The following is an 18,969-nucleotide window of genomic DNA, read 5'->3' as shown; positions in this document are numbered from 1 at the left end:
ATAGTACAGCATGCTTCCACCACAGTGATACTATTATATACCTTCTTCTTGCAGTACTACTAATATTTCAGAATATTGTTTATTTACAAAAAGTATAAAATCACTAATTATGACTGATTTTACTTTTCATGCAAATGGAGAATAGCTAGTAATAACAAAAATAATAATAATAAAAATAAAATTGTAGCTCCGGTATCCAGAAGCCTCTCAGATAGTATGTATTCTTCATAATGTAAAAGAACAGCACATACAATGTAGATAAAGTATTGTGAAGCTAAATTTTTCACATTCAGACCTATCCAACGACGATAAGACCAGTCACCTATAGGTATAAATGTATGTACATATACAGTATGCGATAAAGACGTGGGGAACTCAATATATATATATATATATATATATATATATATATATATATATATATATAAATATTGCCCTCTCTCTCCCCTTTTGATTGACAGCAAGCAATGGCTGGATCCATAGCCAAATAACAGTCTGCTTTTGGCTGTAGAATTCAGCCACTACCTGCTATCAATTACAAGGTTAAGAGGGACATAATAGGGAACTAGTGTCTCAGCTTCCCCATCCCATTCCCACTGTCAACTTCACTGATTTCTAGTAGCCTGCCATCTTTGAAGCCCACAGCATCCTTAACCAGTGACAATTGAGGCAAAGGGTTGCACCAGTAAACTCATCAGTCTGCTACAACCTGATTACAGTGACCTTGTTGCTTTGGCTGCCTCTCCCTTCTGCTACCAAGCAACCAAGTTTGTACCTAGCCTTGTATCCTAAACTATATTGCCTTCTGCTTTTGGTGTAACATGTCTTTCCCAGACATATGGGGGATGATCCAGCTGTACTGGTTGCCTCCAGCTCACACCCTACTAATGGTTCTGCTAATGCCTGAATTGAACCCCTTGGCCGAGGGATGCAGATGGCCTGATATTAGCTCTCTCTGGTGTGGCTAGCTCTATGCCAAGAGGATTTCACTGTAGTCATGCAGGAATTTTTTTGGACCCAATGGCACAGTTAAATGCTGACTCTGAATGCAGAGAACATGTGCTTCCATGCCTACCCTTGCAAAATCATTATCGGACCTGTTCACAGCCTTCAAGGAGAAGTATAGTCAAAGCTTTTTTGGCTATACTTCTTCTATGGATCGCACTCCTGTGACCTGTTTTCAGACAACAGCGCGCTAAAGCCTGCTGTCAGCTGATGTCACTCAGCTGGTCCAGGCTCAGGAAAGATCCCAACCATATGACTGGAATCCACCAAGATGCCTGGACTGGCTACTGGCTCAGCGTCTCAGTGATCCACTGAGAGCCTGGGCCAGCCCCTCCACAGCCCAGTGCTCTAGTGTCAGTCACGGCTCTCTGCATTCAGAGTGGAGGGGGAGAACTTAGCGATCAGTGGTGTTTTATCACTCAGTTCTCACTGCGGGGGACAGATTCAGTATCGGCTCAATTCTTCATCCACCTAGGCGATTATAATTGTTTGTTATTTTAAAATCTCCAAATTCTCTTTTAAAGGCCTCTGAACCTTCAGCAGCCAGGGCCCTGTCTGATGCGCAGTCTCTCAAGTCTTTAATGGAGAATAAACATTAGAGGAGTTGCATTCTTCTGCTATCGCTCCAAAAGTTAAAGAAACTGGACTCAGGCCTCAATTTCCAAAGCAAAGTCTGGCTCCCAGTGCCAGACTTACAAACCCTGGATGTTCAGGTTCCCCAAGCCCTCAGATAAATTCTCCTTAGCTTGAGGGTGTGCCCTAGCTTTTCCAAGGGAGACACCTTTGAGGACACTTGGGCATCCGGTATCTCAGATGCTAGCGTGCATGAGGTAGTTTCCAGGTGCTACAAACTAAAGTTTTGCTCCCAGCCTCCTCCCTGGTTCATGACTTCCAACCTGCCTGCTCCGCCCCATCGATTTTAAGATATCTGTGCAGCTCTGGTGAGTATTCTGGAGCAGGGCATCACAGCCCCAGTTACTGTGGCAGAACAGTTCCAGGTGTTCTACTGCATCCAGTGCAGCCACTACCATCTACACCTTGCAGTTTGGATACGTCCTAATCCTTCAGAAGTTAGCACTGTAACTTCATCATCTCTTGAAATACCTGGGTCTAGTTCTAGAGATCAGAAGGATTTGAATTTTGTTCTCTCAGTGCTTCAAAAAGCACATTTTGCACCAATCAGTGATATTCTCCCTTTCACTCTCATTCACAAGGTTGGAGAAGCAATAGGGATATGAGAATTAGATAGTGTGCTAGCCTGCCAACATCTTAAATAGTGTTATACAGAAAATTGCAACAAAGTGCATAGAGGGGACACCTCCTTGGACTTTATAGGGCAGAAGAAGAGTAATGGAGAGTAAATATATGTAAAATGCAGAAAAGTGCCAACTTTATTAGTGTACAAAAATAGATGTTTAAAAAAAAACACAGTTCACTCTTAAGGACAATATGTTGATGTAAAATTTAGACATACAGTTTGTATCACCCAAATCTAACAATCCTAATTACTGCCTCAATTAAAATTGGGTTCAGTTTAGGATTGGTAGCTGTTACTTACATCCCGACATGTTTCGCAAAATTGCATTGAAATGTATCTTTCCTTCTTCAGGGGAGTTTATACAGTTGGGTAAATTATTCTTTAGTCTGAAACACAAATGCATATATACAGTCGTATGCAAAATTTAGGAACCCCTGACAATTTCTATGATTGTCATTTATAAATATTTGGGTGTTTGGATCAGCCATTTCATTTTGATCTATCAAATAACTGATGGACACAGTAATATTTCAGTAGTGAATTGAGGTTTATTGGATTAACAGAAAATGGGCAATATGCATCAAAACAAAACTAGGCAGGTGCATAAATTTGGGCACCCTTGTCATTTTGTTGATTTGAATACCTGTAACGACTTAGCACTGATTAATTGGAACACACAATTGGTTTGTTGAGCTCATTAGTCCTTGAACTTCATAGACAGGTGCATCCAATCATGAGAAAAGGTATTCAAGGTGGCCAATTGCAAGTTGTTGTTCTCTTTGACTGGCTCATGTCTAAACAGATCAGGTATTTAAACGCTCACACCCGGATGGTCTGTGTCAGTTCACTGGCCGCCACCGGGATGTCAGCAGCACACTCAGACTTTCAACTTGAGGTAAATACTATGGTTTTCACAGGCCATGTACAGACATGGCCCTATGTCTTTACGTCTGTTGTAATCTCTCCTACTCCCCCTACCTTTTCTACAATAAGAGGAAGTCAAATTTAAAATATCCTCCTGTTATATTTTTTCCCCACAGTGTCATTAATTTGATCGCTGTTGGAAAAATCAGGCGTCTCTTGTGAATGCGCTTCAGCGGATCGGTTTATGGACACATGGACAATTTTTTGGCGTGTGTGTGGACCTATGCAGCCAGCACGTGCTTTTCTGTTTGTTGTTATCTATTAAACCCCAATGAGTCTAAACATGTAAGTACTATATACCCTGTTACTTTGTTAAATGGCATAATAAGCTATAGACTATGCTTTGATGTCTTTGCTATGATACTATGTCAATATTACTATATATTTACATATTTGTGTTTCAGACAAAAGAATAATTTACCCAACTGTATAAACTCCCCTGAAGAAGGAAAGATACGTTTCAATGCGATTTTCCGAAACATGTCGGGATGTAAATAACAGCTACCAATCCTAAACTGAACCCAATTTTAATTGAGGCAGTAATTAGGATTGTTAACTTTAGGCGATACAAACTGTATGTCTAAATTTTACATCAACTCATTGATATATTGTCCTTAAGAGTGAACTGTGTTTGTTTTTACACATCTATTTTTGTACACTAATAAAGTTTGCACTTTTGTGCCTTTTACATATATTTACTCTCCATTACTCTTCTTCTGCACTATAAAGTCCAAGGGGGCGTCCCCTCTATGCACTTTGTTGCAATTTTCTCTATAACTCATTCACAAGGTTGTTTTCCTTGTTGCCGTTACCTCTGCAAAGTGAATTTGTGAATTGTCAGCCTTATTCTGTAAAGAACCCTTTCTATTCTTGCACACAGACAAGGTGGTGCTGAGGACAAGAACTTCCTCTTGCCTAAAGTTAATTTGGCCTTATACCTTAACCAGGACATTACAAAGAAGGTACCCCTCAATATACACATTGGGACTTTGAGGGCAACTAAATGTATAAAGTTCAATTAGAAAGTTTATTACTATACATTGTTAAAAATTGATGCATTGTGGGATCATTTTTTGTCTTAACCAGGACATTGTTCTTCATCTTTCTGTTTAACTCTAGTGAGATCTCCCTTCATTGCCTGGATGGAGCTTGTGCTGTACGGGTTTCTTTTCAGCCAGCACATTTAGAAAGTCTGACTTTCTGACATTGGTCATCCTGATGGTCCCTGTAAAGGGGATACGTTTCTAGTTCCACTATTTATTGGTGGCTCAGACATACAATTATCAAGCTTACAGGGAGGATCAGGGCTGCTCCTGTTGTACAGGGCTCGGCCAGCAGGGGGGCGCTGGCAATCTGAGCAGAAAATGAATGGGCCCACAACTCCCGCCGACCACCGTCGGAATGTACATAGGCTCTCCAGACTGGGAAAGTGTGCCTATCAGCTCCTGCAGGGGATTCCTCCCCCCTCCTTCTCCTCACTGACGCTGTATGTAATGCGAGCGGCGCTTGCACACAGGCATCCGCCGCTCTGCTCTATCTCTGGCTGTGTTCCTATTGGCAGAGGGAGAGAGCCAATGGGCAGCAGCAGCAGAAAAGGATTCTGGGACATCTAGTCCCCATACCAAACGGCCCAATAGGCTTATATGGGGGCAGGAACTACAGAACCCAGCATGCCTGGGAGAAACGGAAATTAAAACTCCATTTTGTTTGCCTGGGGGAAGTTGAGTTACCACGAGGTAGGAAAGGAGACTGGACCCAGGGGAGAGGTGCTGCCTCCCAGGTCAGTCCACCGCACTGTTCCAGGTGTCTACAGCCGATGGTGTGAAGTGTTCCAGTGCAAGGTGACCAGTTGATTCACTAGAAGTCCCAGTCTGTTCCAGGATGTTCGTTTGAGCCTTGACCGCAGGATTTGGTGAAAGGGTACTTGCCCATTTGCAGGAAACAAGGACACTGCACACAGAGTTGCTTCACTTTGCTCATCCAGCTCTATGAACACTGTATACAGACATTGTTGCTCTTAGTTACCTTGCTGACACCTAGTGCCATAGGATACCAGGCCATTCAGATACAGAGACACTGTATACAGACACCATTGTCCGTATTCACTTTGCTGAGGAAAATCCTGCATTCTCTGTTTGATAATCTGGGCCAGTTTTATTGCTTTGCTCTGCCATTCAGAAGTTTAAGTGCACCAGCAAAAGTGGCTAGCTGAAGATCCAGGGCCTCATCTTTCTTTTGAGGGACTGATTTTCTAGTGCCCTACGGCAACACACATATCCAGGGCTCTGTATATGTAGTGGGTGTGCGGGATAGTTTGCCTTGGACGCTAACTCTTAAGTGTTGATTAAAGTACAGTGTTGGTAGTGGGGCCCATGGTGTCAGGAAACAGGAGAAAGATGTCTGACATAAGAGAGGTTCAGTCTTCTGCTCTCCTTCTGCCTGGACTCATAGAGCCAAATTTGAATAGAGGTAACCAATCCAATATAAAGTGTCATATTGTGATTTATTTGCCATTTAAGTGTGCCTCTGCTCTTGGGGTTATTCTCAAGTTTGGAATCCCCTGAAAGCAGCCTGAATATAGCAATAGCTATATTGCTCTTAATGTCAGTTACTACTCTCCAATTGAATTACTTGAATATATATTGTTACTGTCTGTGACCCCTTTCTACAGAAATATTGAGACCAAGCCAACAAAGTATTTGCAAGTGAGGTTTATTAACAGTGAGACACAGCAAACAATAATGCTCCTTTCACACTGAGGCGCTTTGCAGGCGCTAAAGTGCTAAAAATAGCGCCTGCAAAGTGCCCCGAAAGAGCTGCTAAATGCACTCCAGTGTGAAAGCCCCGGGGGCTTTCACACTGGAGCGGTGCGCTTGCAGGGCGGTCATAAAAGTCCTGCAAGCCGCATCTTTGGAGCGCATTAGGAGCGGTGTAATTACCGCTCCTAAAGCGCCCCTTCCCATTGAAAAAAATGGGGCAGTGCTGCAAACCCTTTTTCGGCCGCTAGCGGGGGGTTAAAACGGCACCGCTAAAACGACAGTAAAGCGGTGCTATATTTAGCACCACTGTACCGCCGACGCCTGCACGCCTCAGTGTGAAAGTAGCCTAAACATGAACAACCCCAACAAGCAAAACTAAACCCCACACTGACAAGAACTGTTTAACCTGCACAACTAACTACATACAAACCAAACTAGGGACAAGGGTACAGGGTACTGCTTCATTGTTTTAAACATGCTTTAAATGATCCCCTGCTCTCTTGCTGTGTCTTGTAGTCTGTCTTTGGTGTGAGAAGTTCGTTCTGTCAGCCATGTGTTCCTCCTATGCAATCCTGGCTGATTAATTGGCAATAATATCCCCACGCAATTCAGTATAAATTTAGGTCTTTTCTAAGGGATGCCCAGGTGGGGGTTGCACGGGCAGGGATTGCATTGGCAACTATCATTTTGGATAAAGTATTCATATTGGATTAAGTATAAAGCCCCATACACACGATAGGACTTTCTACAAACTATCCCTTGGATATTTGCACAAAGGGCGTTGGCCAGAAATTTGTCTTGCATACAGACGATAGGACTTTTCCAGCCAACTTTCACCAAATCACGTAGTTTTTCAGCTCTTTACCACCACCCTTTGGTCAACTTCTGTATTGTTGTCTGATATTGTGTCAATCTCTCCACTTTTATTGGCGAGATTGACACCTTACGAGCCGGGTTCACATTGGTGCGGGGATCCGACTTGGATCCCCGCCAATCCCAGGCACTGTGTTTGGTATGAATCTTGGGGGGGACTCCACGTCAAATTTTAAATAAAAAAACGGCATGGGTTCCCCCAAAATCCATACCGAACCCTTATCAGAGCACGCAGCCCGGCCGGTCAGGAAAGGGGGTGGGGACGAGCGAGCGCCCCCCCTCCTTAGCCGTACCAGGCCGCATGCCCTCAACATGGGGGGTGGGTGCTTTGGGGGAGGGGGCGCCCTGCGGCCCCCCCACCCCAAAGCACCTCGTCCCCATGTTGCTGAGGACAAGGGCCTCTTCCCGACAACCCAGGCCATTGGTTGTCGGGGTCTGCGGGCGAGGGGCTTATCGGAATCCGGGAGCCCCTTTAATAAGGTGGCCCCCAGATCCAGGCCCCCCGCCCTATGTAAATGAGTATAGGGTACAGGGCTATATGGGTAGAGATCAGTGTTTATAAACGTTTTTTATATATGTACCATCATCCCTGAAGTAGTAAACCAAAAAATATGTAGAAAATGGGATTTTAAAGGTACCCCTGATATAGGAAAAGACATTATCTACTGAAAATATATCAAATATTTATTAAAGCAGTTTTACAAAAAAATATACGATAAAATGTGAGAACAGTTTTATATTCACAGTCAAAGGTATACATCCTCAACCTAATATTGACAATGAAAAAAACTGTGGTCACCAAGAGTTCAAAGCATAACCACGTCTACATAATTTCAACATGTTTTGCCCAGAAGGCTTCATCAGGAAAATGGACGAGGCTTTTCAATTATTCAACAACAATATTCACGATAAAAACAACCTCTGTAATAGAGTTCTGGGGAAGTCGCAGGATACGAGGCGTCAACTGAGAGAAGAGGGGAGGAGGGGTGCCCCCATAAGTGACTCCCCCCTGTGTAGTCCAGATGGATGCCTGATCACCCGTAGGGAGGGATGTATATTCACATGGATGAAAATCATCAAAAGCAAAAAGGATGATTACGGTATCAACCCCCCGAAGAGTATTTGTATTGGGAGCTCATGAGGACTGAATGGCACAATATCAATTGTAAAAAAGCTCCTGTGTAGGTGAAGACAAAGCTGCTCCACAGTTTCTTGAAAAGATATCACATTGTTATGTAAGAAGCTACGTCACATTTCTATTGGCGCTACTGAAGGGGCACCCTAAAGTAGTGGGCCACAAAAAATAGTCACTTCCTGGTGCCAGCGTCCATGTTTAGCATGAGCTCCCTGACTGCATCGTACATCGTACCCCTACCCATTCACCTAGGGAAAAAAGTGTCAAGAAAAAAACACAGTACACAGGTTTTTAAAGTAATTTATTAGGCAGCTCCAGGGGTCTTCTTCCGACTTCGGGGGGTCTTCTGCCGACTTCGGGGGTCTCTCAGGCCTCTTCTCCCTCTCTCTGGTGTCGTCTCCGCACTCTCTGTTTCTTCTCCGGTGCCTTCTTCCTTCTGCCGGCTCCTCCGCTATCTTCTGCTCTTTTGCCGCTCTTTTGCTAGCGGAGGAGCCTGGACATCTGGATCGTCTTCTTCCCTCTTCTCTTCCAGAGATGTTGACACGACGCTCTCTCCGGCTGTAATGCTGTCTGTGCGCTCTGCTATGACTTATATAGGCGGTGACCCCGCCCCCCTATGACATCACAGTCCCGGGGCATGCTGGGACTGTGAGGTCATAAGGGGGCGTGGTCATAGGCCGCGTACTGTAGTTTGTACAAAAGTCCGATGCTTTTGTGTACACACGATCGGACTTTGCTCCATCGAACTTTTGTTGCCGGAAAGTTTGTCCGCACAGCCAACAAAAGTCAGATGGAAACAGAAAAAGCTTGTCCGATGAATCGTACACACGGTCGGATGTTGCTCCAAAACAGCTAATTTGCATGTTTGTTGTCAAAAAGTCTGATCGTGTGTACGGGCCTTTACACTTCGGCTCAGCACTTCAGCAAATGCACAAAGCGAAAATGTACAACAGACTACTGCAACACACTAAACAGACTACAGGTGTCATGATTCCCCATAGAACATCTTTCATCCAGTCTGCTTCTCAATCTCATCACTCTGTATCATGCACTCCCTACTTTTCCTTCTCACAGTTGCATCCTCGCTCCTTAAACTTTCTCTCCTTCACCCCTCTTCTCCACCCCACTGCTTATATATATCACCCTCACTCCTGTCTTCACCGTTTTACTGCACTCATCAACTCCTGCTAATTTTGAACCCACATACCAATAAAACCTCCAGGACACTGAGAGGTGTCCCCCCACATAAGTCACACTCCCATATCACCTTTCTCACCCTTCTGCTTCTTCTAATGTCTGGAGATATTTCTCCTAATCCTGGACTGCCATGATTTACCTTTGGCCAACATACCCAGCACCCCCTATCCTCTGCCAGAAGCCGCAATCTACACAATATTCCTCTTCTGCCTAAAACCAGCCTTCCCTTTTCCTGTGCCCTTTGGAATGCCCGCTCGGTTTGCAACAAACTTACCACCATCCATGACCTATTTATCACAAACTCCTTCAACCTACTTGCAATTACGGAGACATGGCTTCAAGAATCTGACTTTCTGTCTCCTGCTGCCCTCTACCATGGTGGGCTCCTGTGGACTCACTCTCCTAGGCCTAGTGGGGAAAGGAGGTGGTGTTGTAATCCTCCTATCCCCTCAAAGCACTTTCCAAGTTCTTCATCCACCCCCCTCTCTGTCCCTCTCCTCATTTGAAGCTCATTGTATGTGTCTATTTTTTCCTGTTTCGTTGAGAATTGCTGTGATCTATCAGCCTCCTGGACCGGTATCAAGCTTCCTTGACGACTTCTCTGCCTGGCTACCTTACTTTCTCTCTTCTGAAATCCCAATAATCATTCTTGGTGACTTTAACATCCTTGTTAATCCTAACACTCCCGCTACTGCTAAATTTCTGAACCTAACCTCCTCTTTTGACCTGAAACAATGGGCAAACGCTTCTACTCACTGTTGGCAACTGCCTTGACCTCATATTCTCCTACCTATGCACTGCCTTGACCTCATATTCTCCTACCTATGCACTCCACGCAACCACTCCAACATTCCTTTTCCTCTCTCTGATCACCACCTTATTCGTTTCACTCTCTCCTTGTCTTCCTCCTCTTTGCCTTCCAACTAGCTAACAATTACCCATAGAAACCTTCGCCCTCTTAACCCTTCTCTTTTTTCTTCTGCTACAGATTGTCTCTATGCCAAAATCTAATCCGTGTCCTGCCCCAACCTGGCCACTTCTATCTACAACAGTTCACTGTCATCCACCCTGAATACCTTGGCCCCCCTCACTATGCACAGAGCCAGGCCCCGACCGCTACAACCCTGGCAGACAGACATTACCAAAAGCCTCAAAAAACAGAGCCGTGCTCTTGAGCCTCTGTGATGTAAGACAAAGTCACAGCAAAATTTCAGCCAATATAAATCTGCCCTCCAAAAATACCATTGCTGTCTCCACGCTGCCAAACAGACTTACTCTATCACTCTCATTAACACCCTCTCATGCAGTCCCCATCAATTCTTTTCTACCTTTAATGCTCTACTTCGTCCGCCATTACCTCCACCCACTAACTTACTCAATTCCCAGGAGATTGCTAAACACTTCAAAAATAAGATTGAGACAATTTGTCTCGAGATCTCCTCCACTCTACAGATGTCTCCTTCACTTTACACTCTTTGTCCTCCTGTACAATCAAAACTCTTGTTTAACCCAACAACTACTGAGGAAGTCAATAAACTTTTTTCTAACGCCCACCTAACCTCCTGCCCGCTGGACCCCATTCCATCTCAAATACTGCCGTCACCCTCTGACTCTATCCTACACTCTTTAACTCATATATTCAACCTCTCCCTCTCTACTGGCATCTTCCCCAACCCTCTGAAACATGCACTAGTCACTCCCATACCAAAAAAGGCCTCCCTGGACCCCACCAATCTTAACAACCTAAGACCCATCTCCTTACTCCCTTTTGCCTCCAAACTCCTTGAACGTTTAGTCTACAACCGACTGAGCAACCATCTCATTAAGATTAACCTTCTTGATCCCCTTCAGTCAGGATTTCATCCACAGCACTCCACATAAACTGCTCTCCTAAAACTCACAAACGATTACTAACAGCTAAAACCAAAGGTCATTATTCCGTACTTTTACTCGTGGACCTCTCCGCTGCATTTGATACAGTTGATCACCCCCTCCTTCTCAAAAAACTAAATTTGCTTGGTATCCATGGCTGTGCTCTCCGTTGGTTCGAATCTTACCTATCTCACTGCACCTTCAGTGTCACTTACAACTTTACTTCCTCCTCTCCAACACCTCTTACTGTTGGGGTCCCCCAAGGTTCTGTCCTTGGACCTCTACTATTCTCTATCTACACATCCTCCCTGGGTCAGCTGATAGCCTCCCATGGCTTCCACTACCATTTATATGTTGATGACACCCAAATCTATCTCTCTACCCCTCAGCTCACTCCATCAGTCTTCTCACACATCACTGATTTACTAACAGACATATCAGCCTGGATGTCACACCACTTCCTCAAAATGAATCTATCTAAAATCAAGCTCATAATATTTCCTCCCCCACGTGCCCCATTCCCCTGACTGCTCTGTCAAGATCAATGGCACAACTATCAGTCCGTCCCCACATGTCAGGGTGCTAGGGGAAACCCTAGACTCTGAACTGTCCTTTTAGGCCCACATCCAATTCCTGTCAAAATCATGCTGCCTTAGCCTTTGCAACATCTCTAGAATACTCCCCTTTTTAACCAATGACACCACCAAGCTTCTAATTCATTCCCTGGTCATCTCTCGCCTCGACTACTGCAACTCCCTCCTCATTGGACAACCTTTACATACACTATCCCCCCTTCAGTCCATAATGAATCCAAGCAAGATACCCTACTGCCAAGATCCGTCAATAGGCAAAGTGTCCCACCACCAGGTGAGACACTTTGGTCCCAGGTGATCAGGTGATTGGCTGGGTATTCCACTGGCCAGATTCCCAGAGATGTATAGCATTCGACACTCCAAGTCTCTCAAAACAGCAGATACCCCAATGCTGGGGTTCCACGGGTTATCTGCAAACTTAGTCCTGGGGTCATGTGACAATACCGGAATCCAGACACCGAAGTGTCTAGTCAGAACTAAATAGCTTGCCTGGTTTCCAGGACTCGCTCCGCACATCATTAGCCACCTAGGTCTCTCCGAGGCACTGGTTACCCGACCCGGGTTCCCTAGTACACTCAGAGCTGTGGTAATCGCCTCCGGATCATGGCAAGGCACAGTTTGTACTCTGCCATTCCCCGGGATCTTACCACGACCAGGGCCATGAAGGCAAATGCAGCTACCAAAGGTAAGTCCGGACCACCAGGTTTTGCCACCATAGGAGCAACATACTACCAGAGGGACTCGACCGAGGCAACCACCAAATGAATCTCAGGCCGAGCAGGTAACCCATATAAGGCACATGAGGATTCTGAGTTTTCAGACCCATTAGAAGGTGGACAATCAAAGGCAGGCAGGTTCTTGAGTACAGGACGTCTAAAGGCAGGCTGGGCATCAGGGACTGGATCATCAGGCTGGGCATCAGGGACCGGATCATTAGGCTGGGCATCGAGCAGAGGCACATCAATCTGGACAGCAGCCCCAGAATCAGAATAGTCCAGTGGGATGGCAGCCCGGGAATCAGCATAGTCCAACTGGATGGCAGCCTGGGAATCAGCAGTTTGTCTCTCCCTTGCTCACATTGCTCAATTAAATGCACAGCAGCAATGCAATCCAACCCCACCTGTTGTGAATAGGCTGAATACTGCTGAACAAAAGAACCTGCACAATGTTCCAGCAACCATCCCAAAAGTCCAACCTGGTGCATAGTAAATGGGGGAGTGAAAACATCACGGTCCTGAGAGATAACCGGAAATAATAGCTCAGAACAGACCTGAATCAAAGGTTGTACTTTGCTAAGTGAGAATCTGCCCTCAACAGCTAAGGCATGTGCTGTCAGAATGCTCCCCAACAGTTCCTTCACAGTGAGATCTTGCCACACAAAGCAACAATAATCCTTATCTACTTCTACTGCGAGCTGCACATGATAGATTACCTTTGCTCTAAGCATCCTGATAAGGCTAAGCAAAAAAGCTCAAAGCAACTGGCTCTCAGTTCCCAAGTGCAGCAGATCTGGTCATTGGTGGTCGTCCCAAATATGTCAGGTTTTTTACAGCAAGGAGACCAGACACGTAGCTGCACAAGGGAACTGAGACCAAGCCAACAAAGTATAAGCAAGTGAGGTTTATTAAGAGTGAGATACAGCAAACAGTAAACACAGCAAACAATAAACATGACAACCCCAACAAGCAAAACCAAACCCCACACTGACAAGAACTGTTGGACCTGAACAACTAATTATATACAAACCAAACTAGGGACAAGGATACAGGGGATGCAAGGTTGCAAGGAAGGGGAGATCTCAACAGGGTCCTCGAACAGAAGCAAGGCAAAGGTAGGCAGAAACAAGGTCGAGGGGATCAGGCTAGGCATCAAGAACAGGCAGCAAGGAAGGGATCAGAATCGTGACATGCCGGGGGAAGGGAGGAGCAGCCTTAAGTAGCCCCCCCGGCAGCTGAACACTAATGTGACAGATTACTACAGCCTGCTGGCTTCTGGGAGACACCCACAGGTGGACACTGGAATTGCATCCAGTGAATCTGGGAGCCACAGTGCCACCAGCAGGTAAGTCCTTTCCTAACAGTGGCTTTCCCTGGGGGCACCCGATGAAGAGGAGGGGCCTGGAGCGCCAGCGGGGGACCCCAGAAGAAGAGGATCGGGGCTGCTGTGTGCAAAGCCATTACACAGAGCAGGTAAGTATAGGTATGTTTGTTATTTTTTTTAAAACCCAAGCTTTATGACCACTTTAACCTTTTATTTAATAAATTTAGAGTTAGTGAATCAGAGGGTCCGGTGAGAGACCAGGAGCTCAAGGGGCTGAAGAACTACAAGTAGAAGTTGTAGTAAAGCTAAGAAAACTATTACGTTTTAATTAGGAACTGTTAAGTACTGTATCCATAGGGGACAGCAAACCTGCACGTGCAGAAGTGGCACCTTGCTGGGGTCTTTCCCTGTATGGCTGTCCTCCTATTGAAGCCTCGGAGTCTGCCTGTTGAAATTGCGGAGGAATAGTGCTCCATCATTGATATCATTAGGACGAATAGTGCCCCATTGTCAGTGTCAGTGGCAGGAACTATGCCCTACTGTTGCTGACAGTGGAAGGAATAATGCCCCAAGGGTCAGATAAAAGCAAGCAAAGGGCTGTATCTGACCCCCGGGCCGCATTTTGGGACATTCTTTTGAAAGCAGTGATGCGGACATTTTGGACAGAGGACAAACTGGTTTGCATGAGGCACGGAAGAGGCCAACTAGGTCAAAATTGAATAACCATCTCTAAACCTTGTGGATAGTAATACCAGGGTATGTTTCCGATGCTCATTAGAAGTACTGAAGAAGTTTAGATAGGCTGCATAGAAGTGCTAGCTGTAAAGAAACAAAGATAATTCCAGGCCACCAATAGGTAAGAAAGCAAAACTGAACATGCAGGGAATAGTGGATAATCATATTAATAAAACTATTACCTGTACACTGATTGACAATATTCTTGAATCCCCCCCGGCAGACACACATGTATGATCCAACTGTGTTTATGCAATCACTATTAAGGCCACAGATGTTAGGGTTTGTTTTACATTCATTAATGTCTGTAGAGAGAAAAGATGTTATGTAACAATTGTAAATATGATTATGTAGATAAAAATTAAGAAACAAAGATTTGGAGCAGATGGGTGAAGGTGTAACTACAGATAAAGCAAACTTTGTGATTGCTATGGGACTCAGAACCCGAGAACTGTATACCTGTGTAGTAATTTTTCCAGGCAGTAGTAGGTTCTGGTAAATGTGGAATACAATGGTTCAAGAAATGCATTATTATGTTTCAACCCAAAGTTCTGTATTAGAGCAGCATGGGTTTTAGGTAATACAGATAAATACAGTTGGAGAGTCAGACCCTATTATGGGGGTGCAATGTATTGAACTGCTCCTGCAGACAGGCATTGAAAACTTGCTTCATACCAAATGTTCATGCACCCACTGAATGCCAGAATTGGAGATTCTCTGTGTACCTTATACAAAAAAGTAATAAATGCGTTCATGATGGATTTATGAATTCAAGTCTACATCAAACATCTTACTCAAATGCTCACCCTACATTCCTCTTCATAATAGATATTTCAGATGCTTTTCACAGTCAAATCTGGCTCTGGCCACAATGACCAATGCTATTATTCACTAGAGGTGCACGGTACAGTGTGCACCAACAGAAGTTTAATAACAACTATGGGTGCACTGTATGTATTGTGTACACCACCAGGAAAGTAGTAGCAACTGCACTTGGGGTGCACGATACTGTGTACACTAACAGAAGTATAATAACAACTATGGGTACACTGTATTGTGTACACCACCAGCAAAGTAGTTGCAACTGCACTGGGGGTGCACGGTACTGTGTACACCAACAGAAGTGTAAGAACAACTATGGGTGCACTGTATGCATTGTGTACACCACCAGGAAAGTAGTAGCAACTGCACTAGGGGTGCACGGTACTGTGTACACCAACAGAAGTGTAAGAACAACTATGGGTGCGCTGTATGTATTGTGTACACCACCAGGAAAGTAGTAGCAACTGCACTAGGGGTGCACGGTACTGTGTACACCAACAGAAGTTTAATAACAACTATGAGTGCACTGTATGTATAGTGTACACCACCAGGAAAGCAGTAGCAACTGCACTAGGGGTGCAGGGTACTGTGTACACCAACAGAAGTGTAAGAACAACTATGGGTGCACTGTATGTATTGTGTACACCACCAGGAAAGTAGTAGCAACTGCACTAGGGGTGCACAGTACTGTGTACACCAACAGAAGTGTAAGAACAACTATGGGTGCACTGTAAGTATTGTGTACACCACCAGGAAAGTAGTAGCAACTGCACTAGGGGTGCACGATACTGTGTACACCAACAGAGGTGTAAGAACAACTATGGGTGCACTGTATGTATTGTGTACACCACCAGAAAAGTAGTAGCAACTGCACTAGGGGTGCACAGTACTGTGTACACCATCAGAAGTTTAATAACAACTATGGGTGCACTGTATTGACCACAAGAAAAGTATGAGCAACTGCACTATGGGTGCACAGCACTGTATATACACATAAAAGTTCATTGATAAAAACTTCATGGAATTTCCCCACAGGAGAACCCCGAACCAAAATTACAAAAAAAAAATGTGTGGGGGTCCCCCTAAATTCCATAACAGGCCCTTCAGGTCTGGTATGGATATTAAGGGAACCCTGCGCCAAAATAAAAAAAAAAAAGGCATGGGGGTCCCCCCCAAAAATCCATACCAAACCCTTTTCCGAGCACGCAACCTGGCAGGCCACAGGAAAAGAGGGGGGAACGAGAGAGCACCCCCTCCTGAACCATACCAGGCCACATGCCCTCCACACCTTGTCCCCATGTTGATGAGGAGAAGGGCCTCATCCCCACAACCCTTGCCCGGTGGTTGTGGGGGTCTGCGGAGAGGGGGCTTATCGGAATCTGGAAGCTCCCTTTAACAAGGGGACCCCCAGATCCCGGCCCCCCCTGTGTGAATTGGTAATGGGGTACCATTTCACAAAAAAGTGTCAAAAAGGTTAAAAGAACACAAGAGACGGTTTTTGACAAGTCCTTTATTAATCTCTTCTTCTTCCATCTTCTTTCTTCTGGTCTTTCTTCGGTGTTCTTCTTCTTCTCCATCTTCTTCTTCTGCATCTTCTTCTTCCTCCGCTCTTCTCGTCCCGCATCTTCCTGCGGCTTCTTCTCCGCTCCGTCTGCACGATCCGCCTCAGTGGGAGTCTTCCGCCATGTGACGCTTCGGTTCTTCTGACACGGAGACTTCCCTATGGCATTCCCTGTGTTGCCAGAGGGGGCAGGGTCACCCGGTTACGTAAACGGGTGACCCCGCCCCCTCTGACAACACAGGGAAAGCCATAGGGAACTCCCCGTACATCAGAGGATGGCGGGGTCACCGGGTGGCCCCTCCCTCCATTATATCAGAAGTGTCAGAACAACCGAAGCGCCACACGGCGGAAGACTCCCACCGAGGCGGATTGTGCGGACGGAGCGGAGAAGAAGCAGTAGGAAGATGCGGGATGAGAAGAGCGGAGGAAGAAGAAGACAGAGAAGAAGAAGATGGAGGAAGAACACCGAAGGAAGATTAGAAGAAAGAAGGTGAAAGAAGAAGAAATGAATAAAGGACTTGTCAAAAACCGTCTCTTGTGTTTTTTAACCTTTTTGACACTTTGTTTGTGAAATGGTAGGGGTACATTTGTACCCCATTACCAATTCACACGGGGGGGCCGGGATCTGGGGGTCCCCTTGTTAAAGGGGGCTTCCAGATTCCAATAAGCCCCCCCGCCCGCAGACCCCCACAACCACCGGGCAAGGGTTGTGGGGATGAGGCCCTTCTCCCCATCAACATGGGGACAAGGTGCTTTGGGGGGCTACCCCAAAGCACCCTGCCAATGTTGAGGGCATGTGGCCTGGTATGGTTCAGGAGGGGGGGCGCTCTCTCGTTCCCCGCTCTTTTCCTGCAGCCTGCCAGGTTGCGTGCTCAGATAAGGGCCTGGTATAGAATTTAGTGGGACCCCCATGCATTTTTTTTTTAATTTTGGTTCGGGGTTCCCCTGTGGGGAAATCCCATGCCGTTTTTATAAATGAACTTTTATCTGTATTGTCGGACTGACAATTCATTATAGCCGCAAGTAGTTTTAAATTACTTTTTTTCCTTTACAAATGTCATTTTGCTGTTAGACTGTTCTAAATATGGGAAACATGCGCCCCTTTACAGGCATGCTATAGACACCCCCCAGGTACAAAATTTAAAGGAATATTACACTTTTATTGTTTCACTTTAAGCATTATTAAAATCACTGCTCCCAAAAAAACGGCCGTTTTTAAAACTTTTTTTTTGCATTGATACATGTCCCCTGGGGCAGGACCCAGGTCCCCAAACACTTTTTATGACAATAACTTGCATATTAACCCTTAAAATGAGCACTTTTGATTTCTCCCATAGACAATTCACTATAGCCGACACCGCTATTACTTCATGACTTTTTTTTCTCTTTAGAAATGTAATTTTGCTGTCAGACTATTCTAAACATGGGAAAAAAGCGCCACTTTACAGACATACTATAGACACCCCCCAGGTACCAAATTTAAAGGAATATTTCACTTTTATTGTTTCACTTTAAGCTTTATTAAAATCACTGCTCCTGAAAAAACACCCGTTTTTAAAACTTTTTTTTTGCATTGATACATGTCCCCTGGGGCAGGACCTGGGTCCCCAAACACTTTTATGACAATACCATGCATATAAGCCTTTAAAATTAGCACTTTTGATTTCTCCCATAGACTGTTAAAGGGTGTTCCGTGGCTTTTGAATTTGCAGCAAACACCCCAAATTGTTCGCTGTTCGGCGAACTGGTGAACAGCCAATGTTCAAGTCGAACTCATGTAAAGCCCATCCCTAATGCTGAGTGACTATCCTATTATGCTGAGTGACTAGCCTATTCCTCCTCAATTTTCACGATGATAGCTTCTAAGAATATTTTCGGTTCAGGGCACCACCACCACTACCTAAGGCCCAATTTTTCTGCCCCTGTTTAACAGGGGCGCGTAATTACAATTTTTAATCAAATATTTAACAGCAGGGCCTGTTCCTGCGCTCAACAAGAGTATCTGTGAGGGGTTGCAGTGTTGTGGCATCACCACCACTGCCTAAGGCCCAATTTTTCTGCCCCTGTTTAACAGGGGATTGTAATTACAATTTTTGATCAAATATTTCACAGCAGGGCCTGTTCCTGCGCTCAACAAAAGTATCTGTGAGGCTTAACAGTGTTGTGCCATCACCACCACTACCACCGCCTAAGGC

The 18,969-nt window shown here is 45.1% G+C and overlaps 1 protein-coding gene across 1 annotated transcript in view; it reads right to left on the bottom strand.

The window, feature by feature from the left end:
• The window catches only part of LOC141134042 (adhesion G protein-coupled receptor E3-like), a 99,230-nt gene extending 96,657 nt beyond the window's left edge, over positions 1-2,573 (bottom strand). The window contains exon 1 of the mRNA XM_073623631.1: positions 2,564-2,573. Within this exon, the coding sequence (XP_073479732.1) occupies positions 2,564-2,573 (10 nt within the window). The remainder of the gene's footprint in view (positions 1-2,563) is intronic.
• Positions 2,574-18,969: the final 16,396 nt, after the last annotated feature.

Source organism: Aquarana catesbeiana, linkage group LG03 (genome assembly GCF_042186555.1).
Source record: "Aquarana catesbeiana isolate 2022-GZ linkage group LG03, ASM4218655v1, whole genome shotgun sequence".
Taxonomy (NCBI): domain Eukaryota; kingdom Metazoa; phylum Chordata; class Amphibia; order Anura; family Ranidae; genus Aquarana; species Aquarana catesbeiana.
The sequence above is the reverse complement of the archived record's forward strand: the minus strand, read 5'-3'. Positions and strand labels throughout refer to the sequence as shown.